At 50.7% G+C, this 8,009-nt stretch overlaps 1 protein-coding gene across 1 annotated transcript in view; it reads right to left on the bottom strand.

Annotated features, from left to right (window-relative positions):
- CFAP77 (cilia and flagella associated protein 77) overlaps positions 1-5,664 on the bottom strand; it is a 111,341-nt gene extending 105,677 nt beyond the window's left edge. Inside the window, exon 1 of the mRNA XM_006918077.3 lies at positions 5,261-5,664. Within this exon, the coding sequence (XP_006918139.1) occupies positions 5,261-5,452 (192 nt within the window). The 5' untranslated portion in view covers positions 5,453-5,664. The remainder of the gene's footprint in view (positions 1-5,260) is intronic.
- Between the last annotated feature and the right edge of the window lie 2,345 nt (positions 5,665-8,009).

The following is an 8,009-nucleotide window of genomic DNA, read 5'->3' as shown; positions in this document are numbered from 1 at the left end:
TGCGCCTGGTTACAATCCTTCCTGTCTGTGACACCTTCACTGCGGTTTGTGGACAAACGCAAAATTAGCCGTCTCAAAGAACAGCGAACGAGATGGTGGTCTCCAGTGTTAGCGTTTCGCAGAGAATACATTTATTGAGTTCTCTTTTTATTGTACTTTTTAAGCAGTTCAAGATAACGTTTCTTAAAATGCCGTTTGAATCAGGCATTTTATGAAGGGCTCCCAGGCTTCCGGAGACCATTGAGCAGCTTGAAAAACCCTGTGAGAGAAAACGGGCTGGAAATTTTTTCCGCGGGGCCAGTTGCAAATCAAGAAAACTCTGTCTCTCAAATACAAGAAAAGTGGCCTGAATCGTACAATGACCAACGACTTGAACCTGCAAGATTCTGGAAGGTGCTGGAAGTCACTGCAGACATGTTCACCCCGGCCTCAGAATTCATGTTCACCCCGGCCTCAGAATTCTTCCCGGAGGACCGGGTATGAGAGCCCCAGAATCATGGTGGCAGAAAGGCTATGGGGGTGCAGCTCGGCTTTCCGAAATGGCCATGGGGCTGCCCATCCCCTGATCGCTCACCGAAGGACAAGGAGGGGACTGGACACCTGAAAGGTAGAGGCGTCGATTTGAAAAGAAAGCAGAGGAGGAGAGAGAAAGTTGCAAGGATAGATAAACGCATGGCTTTCCCTAGAGAAACGAGACCCACCCACTTGGCCGGCCCACCAAGATGGAGCCATTAGGGCAGGCAGCTCACTTTTAATCTCCCTTCTTAATGTTTGATTTTCTCCTATTACGTCGTAATTGAATATAAAGGGATTTGAGCAATCAGTGGTATCTTCAGTGGAGAAAGCCGAACATAACGTGTTCACATTTTACCCAAACGTATTAAAAATGCTGGCCTACGCCGGGCTGTCAGTATGACTGTGTGTGTGTCCGCCCGTCTTCCCTGTGTTTGTCTCTGGGAGTTTATGTTCGCCAGCACGGGCATTTATTACGAGACGCTCAGCTGTTAGAGGGCGTGGTACGGTACCTAATTTGGTAGAGCATCCAATTTGAACAGACTGGCTCTAAATAAACACTTCCTCGTGGTGACAGCGATCTCAGCAGTGGCTCCGAGTCTCACAAACCAAACCAGAATTGGGGTGGGAACTTAGGAACACTTAGGATCTAAAGAAGGTGCCATATCATTCGGCCCCAGAGGCCTGAGTTTTTTCCAGTGCGCCCTCCGATCAGAATCTCCGCCTTTATCCAGGTTGCGTCTGTTCTTTCATAAAGGCTACTGAATCCTGCTCAGAGCATCTTCCCCCAGAATCTCAACCCTTGGGAACATTGCAGTTCATTTGAAACTTACAGGGGGTGACCCATGACATGGCTTATCTTATTCTTCGTGTGTATGTGCGTGCAAAAATAAGAGCTAAGATTTCCTGAGAGCTTTCTTTGAGGCAGGTGCTGTGTTACGCGACATATACATACAATACACATGTGCACGCAATATATGTATGGCGTATATATAGTCCATCTCCCCAGCTGAACAGTAAGCTTCTTGCGGGCAAGGGCTGAGTTCCAAAGTTGGTTCTGTGCCTCCGAGAAAGCTTAGGATGGTGCTGGGCACTCAGGAAACACTCAGTAAACATTCCTTGGCTATCAGCGAATCCCAAGAAATTAATGCAGCTCACTTCGGAAGGAATGTTGAGTGAAATAATCTGAGAATCAGATTCATGAGTGAACACTTTTGACTGCCAGCTCTACGAATGCAATCAGTGTGGGTTGTCCTTCATCGATTAGTGTATTGTGGCCGAAAAAGCACTGGGCTGGAAGTCAGGTGACATGCATCTCATCCCACTTCCGTGACCAGGTCACAGTGGCACCTCGGACAAGTCTCTTCCACTCTCTGGGCCTTAATATCCTCAGAGAAGGATTCGGACCAGATGTCTGTAAGCCTCCTCCCAGCCCCAAAGGTTGTGATTTGATGACTCTATTTTACAAATGCACGTACTTCCTGTTTGTGACATAAACCCCCACAGAAAAACAAAATCGGTGATAAATTATGAAAAAACCAGATGCCATGATCGTTTGCACTTTCTAAGGTGCTCGATTCTAGAAATTCCATCTCTACCTCGCCTGCCTCTCCAGGGCGACAGCAGATCCGAGGCTGTCAGTGGAGCAAGCCACGCAGTCTCTCCCTATAATTGTATTGACAGGATATCAGCTGAGTTCCGATGGCAGGAAAGGTGCACCCTGACAGGTTCTGTGAAGGAGCCTTGAAGGCTATTGTCGCAGGATTCTACGTTGAGTCACAGAATTCTGGGGAAATGGGAATCAAGCGAGAAGCAGCTTGGTTTTTTCTCTATTTAATTTTATTCTTCCCAGAGAGTCAGATTTGAGGGGAAACTGGCTAACGGCACATCACTTTCTACAATAGAGTAGACGCTCTTTCGAACAGAAGCTATTTACATCTTTTGGTGGGCACATAAAACCCAGAGTTGATTCCATCGACCCCGCTAATAACAGGTCGGCTTGGTTTTAAATGAGGCAAACAGTGGTCGAGCATTTGTAGATAAAGCACCGGCTCGGATGTCTGAGCTTTTCACTTTGCACTTGGTAACCGCGGCATCTTGCAGACCTGTTCTTGAATAACTGATGTGTTTTCGTCCTGGTAAATTCTGTGGCTGTGAAATAGCGGTATTGGGTTTGTTCGGGCGGTGTGTCTGCATCTTAAATGAAAAAAGTCCTGATCCTGTTCCGTGGAGAGCACAATCTGAGCGACAAACCCCCCAATATGGTAGAATAAATGACTGGTCCTTAGGTGCTGTATTCTCCCAATATATATGCAACCTTCAGGTTCAGACTTAGCCGGAACCAAAATACACTTCAGTTCCATTCATCCTCCTAAAGACACCCACGGCAGGGGGCTCCCCCACCTCCGCTGTACACAATAAGAAGGTGCACACAACACAGGGGTCTGAAAACCAGGGCTTGTGAAACTGACATGCCACAGGGAAGAAATCCATAAGCCAAGACTCCACGAGAACCCCAGCAACCTATTACTTAGAAAAGATTTTCTTAAAGGCTCCAAAATCTTGAATATTTTTAATCTTCTCCTGCTCTTGAAAGACGAAAACTCCCGAATTTTTAAATTAGATACAATATTTTTTTTAGTATAGGAAGGCGCTTAGAGGGGTAAAAAGAACGCTGGGCCAGGAGCCAGTGAGCGTAGCTTCTAACCCAGACTACTCTGCCAGAACCCGGAGCAAAGAGCCCACCGCAGATGGCCCCGGGTCCCCACTTGTCAAGGGGGGTCTGGAAAAGGTAACAGTTAAGGTTCCTTCTCCCTATCAATGTCTCTGCAATTTTTATTTAGGTCAGGTTTTGGTAGGAAATCTCGTAGAAGTGGTTAACCCTGAAACGTGGACATAATCTTAACTGCCACAGAAAGTACCGGAAGGTGGACATTAGGAGAGGCCCTCTGGCCCCGGCTGCCCCTGACAAGGGAAGAGCCAGGTGCAATCAGCGGAGAGCGCCTGGACAGAGCCCCCTGCCACTAGGACTCTGTCGCCACTGGCCAGAGCAGTCCTGTCCGCTGTCTCATGCCCTGAAGACCGAACCCCTCGTCATCAGCCGGTCATCTGCCCATTTTCTAAACCTAAATTCAGGCTCACAGAGCAGAGAATTGACTCTGTCCCGGAGGCTGTTCAGCTAGTGCCACCCAGAGGCCAAATGTTGTCCTTGGAATGCAGTGGGGGAAGCAAAAGGGAAAAGGAAGAGTTTACTTATGTGTGTACAGTACACATAGATTCTATTTGCATAGTGCACATAGACACATGTGTGTATACATGTACACACGTTAAACGTGTGTGTATACATGTATATACCTATATGTATATATAGCTTGGGTTGGGCATCGCACACCACTAATTCATCATGGACAGCAGTGACTCCATAATGACACTTATTTCTTATTTAGGTGGGAAGGAGTTGGCCACCAGTGACTGCCTGAGTGAAAGCCATGACCTAACATTAAAGCAGTTGATCAGAGGTGGGGTACATGGTTCTCCCCTTGGTCCCAGAATGGTGAAGCCCATCTGTCTGTCCCATCTGTCCCATCCGAGAGTGGCTCTTCTCACTTAGAAATAAGTGAAGGACCTTGTTCTACTTCAGGAGGCCTAAGAAAGTGGGTGTATAAGATGGAAGGGCGCCGAGTGTGACAAGCCAGTTTCCCCAGGCGCAGGCACAGGCGCAGGCACAGGCGCAGGAAGGTACTTTGGGAAAGGCAAGGAGAGTCCGTATTTTCACAGGAACCAAATAACTCGGTCAATTCTAGCACGGGGTTAAGAAGAGCCCAGGTTCCCTGCGCCAAAAAACGGAAACCACCAACGAAAACCCCGGGGCTCTAACCAGAGCCTGGCGTTCAGGTAAATAAATGATTGTTAGGGAGTCCTTAGTTACCACCTGCGCCTTCCACCCCCGACATCTGGGGACGGCGCTCATTTTTAAAAGCACACTGCCCTCCAGTGGCGCAAGGTAACTTTGCTCCGTGACTCGTTTCGCAACAGCCAGATCTCAACTTGACTTTTCCTGGGGCCCTGGGAAAAGCGTTGGGTGTTGGGCGACCACCACTACGGGAACGAGACTGAAGTGCGGGAACGTGCAATAAAAGAGGAGGCGATCTCGTTAGAAACCGCGGTCCCCTCCAAAGGCAGAGATTCGCGCTCTTTCCTTAGTGCTGTAACCCTGGCTCAGAGTTTGATCCGGCGGAGATTGAGGTACGAAGTGATGCTTCCAGGAGAGATACCCCGCGCTCACCGCGCAGCGGCAGCCCCGCGTGCAGGGGAAGGGGCGGGGGCGGCCGGCGCCCTGGGAGCGAGAGGGCTGGCAGGTGGTGAGTAAGGACATACAGTCTGGTTGCGTGCGACCTGTCTGTCGCCCCGCGGGCTCACCAGCAGGCGCCCGGGTAAACAGCAGCAGCCAACATTGCAGGCTCGTCGCGTGTCAGCCGCTGTGCCAGGGGTCCCGCAGGAAGCACCCTACTCATTCTTCCTAACCACTCACTTTAACGGGTGCCACTACCCTCCCACTGTGAGGATGAGGAAACTGAGGCTCGGAGAGGCGATGCCACCTGCCCGTGTCCGCATGGGGGTCCAAGTCTGCCTGGACCAGAGCTGGCTTCAACGCTGCTCTCGAACCGGGCCGTGGGGCAAAAGCTGGACGCGGCCGCGCTCAGTGCGGGGACGAGCGCGAAGGGTGGCGGGCGTGAGGGCGGCTCACCTTGACGATGAGCGGGTTCTGAAACATGGAATCCCGCACGACCCCCAGCCTCTCGTTCTCCATTCCCGGCCGGATGTCGGCCACGGTCAGGGGCCGCCGCGGAGGCGGGCAGATGTGGCTGACCGTGCGGCGCACCGGCTGCTTCTTCTTCCGTCGCATGAGGTCCTGACTGGAGCTCTTGGCCTCTGGCATCCTGGAGGTCACGGGGAGTCGACCCGGGGGCTGGATCCGGCGCGCTTCCCAGCTTGGGGGCGAGCGCGGAGCTCGGAGGGGCCCACAGCCAGTCCCGGACCGCACCACCCGGACCCCGGGGTGGGCACCGGACGCCGGGCTCCCTCCGAAGCGGGGCGCGGCAACCTCGGCCACCCTTTCATTGCAAAGAGGCCTAAAGGTCAATATAAGCCCCTCTGGTTCCTCGGAGCGTCTTCCGGGGGCCGCGCTGCGGTTTGGGAAAGGAGAGAAAATCAAGATCACCCCTTAAGGAAGAATGGTACGGTCCGTCTCCATGGCGACGGGACGCCAACAGTTCTGGCGCGGTTCTAGTGTGGATCCCTTTTCTTTCAGGAACTATTGGCGGCCACTAAAGTGAACCTGTTCAGAATTTTCTTAAATTGCGTGACAAAACCCCAAGAATCACCAATTTGTTAAAAGCGACGGGGCGCTAGACGGTCATTTGCACTTGACTTCCACGCCAAAGGTACCCTCCCTCCACTCATCCCCACGCCACTCACCGCCTCTTCTCATTTCTCCTCCCGGCGCCACGCGCACACACACACACGCACGCACGCACGCACGAGACAGAGCGGTAAATGTTCACGACGAATTAGAAATCCTCATTTCAGGCTTGACGTTCCTGCTCATCCATTGAGTGATCTCGAATTAGTCACCCTCTTGGGTCCTCGGTTTTTGCCTCTGTGAAATGCGTAGAAAGGAAAGTCTTGAGTTAAAGAGATCGGCGGTACCCAACTTTGTGCAACAGAATGAAGGGAAGGTGAAAACCCTCAGATTCACTGAATCAGAATATCTGGAAATGGGATCTGGGGATCCGCATTTGAAAAAACCTCCTCCCTCCCTTCCGGCGTTTTTATTTTGAAAAAGTTCAAAGCTGCAGGAAAGTTGAAAGAACAGTACAGTGAAAACCCACGTGAACTTCACCTAGATTCTCCAGTCCTTAGTATTTGCCACATTTACTTTCTCACTGTGTGTCACACACACACGTTTTGAAAACATCTGCAGACAGTATCATATTTGACCCAAAGCACTTCAGCATGCGTCCGCTCCAAACAAGGCCCTTCTCATATATAACTGCAATGTCATTATCATGTCTATGGATTTTAATGTGACACAATAATAATGCCTGATACACAGTCCATATGCAAAGTTGGAAATCTGCACTTTTTCAAAGCTTCCCACATGACTAGTGCCATGTTTTCAGAGCCACGAGCCTGGATGATCTCTCGTCTGCCTTCCAGAGCACACCTTTTGTGGGTTCATCCACCCACCATTATTATCTTCATCAAAGGTGCAAATATCCACTCGGCTCAGAGGTCACCTGAGAGGGGTTCACCACAGAGCAAGCTGCACCGAGGAACCTGCACTTCAAGGCCTTACATACCAACAGTGGACAACACCGTCACCGCCATTTGCAAAGCGGGCCAGACAGACTTCCAACTGCTCGACCGAGGCCTGAAGCAGCCCTTGGGTGGTGACACGTGGGTGTGTATAATGTGTGCTTATGGGGTTTCCAGCCCGCTTCACTTCCGGACCGTCACAGAAATTTGTGCACTTTTCAATCAAAGCCACTGGGCAGCTGGCACAGAGGAAGTCGGGTGTTGCAGTGAGGGGCAGGACAGTGGAGTGGTGGAGAAAGCACACCGAATCCTAGTTGGGCCACGTAAGTCCCCTTGGACAAGTTATGTTAAGTCCTAGTTTTCTGCCCCACAGGTGAGGCTGATAACACCTAACAGATACCTACAACACAGGGTCGTTACAGGATGAAATGAGAAAACAAGGTGCCGATATGGTTATGCAACAGGGCTATATCTACTGGCTCCAACTTGATGGCCTGGCAAAAGCTTTACTTGTAATCACAGACTAAGTTTCTTCAGGACTCAGTTGAAATGGGAAGATTCCAAGGCTGCTCCTGTCCCATCTAAGCTTCCTATGCATCCCACCTGCACCAGCTAGCCCCTGCCCACCTGACTTCATCGCCTACCAGTCTCCCCCTCATTCACTGTGCTCTGGCTGCCTTGGCCTTCTTCCAATTCCTCCAGCAACCAAATTCGGGGCTTTCGTATTTGCTTCCAGCGTGGAACAGTCTTCCACCTAGAATTTTGTTCGCCCTTTTCACTTAGAACTCAGTTCAAATGTTCCTCCTAAAAGGGCCTTCCCTTCCTGCAGCATTCCCTGTCCTCAGTCATTCTCCATCACATTACCTTGTTTTATTTTCCTTATAGGGTAATTTCAAATTATCTCGGTTGATTTGTGTGTCATGTCTTCCTGGGGCGAGGGACTTCATCGTCTTGATCTCATCAGGACTATAGATAGGGAGCAGCAAAAAAATGTGTTGCATAAACGGAATGCATGCACTAATTAGCAAGTCTACGGAAGAATTCTGTCTCCCTGTCGTAGTTTTAGGCTCACGCTCTGTCCCACCCCAGGAACAAAACGGGCAGGCCACAGCGCACGTGTCACAGTCTGAGCTGTGAGCACGTCTCTATGGCAGCGGGATGCCGGCGTGGACCGGAAG

The sequence above is a fragment of the Pteropus alecto genome, unplaced genomic scaffold, assembly GCF_000325575.1.
Source record: "Pteropus alecto unplaced genomic scaffold, ASM32557v1 scaffold67, whole genome shotgun sequence".
NCBI lineage: Eukaryota > Metazoa > Chordata > Mammalia > Chiroptera > Pteropodidae > Pteropus > Pteropus alecto.
The sequence above is the reverse complement of the archived record's forward strand: the minus strand, read 5'-3'. Positions and strand labels throughout refer to the sequence as shown.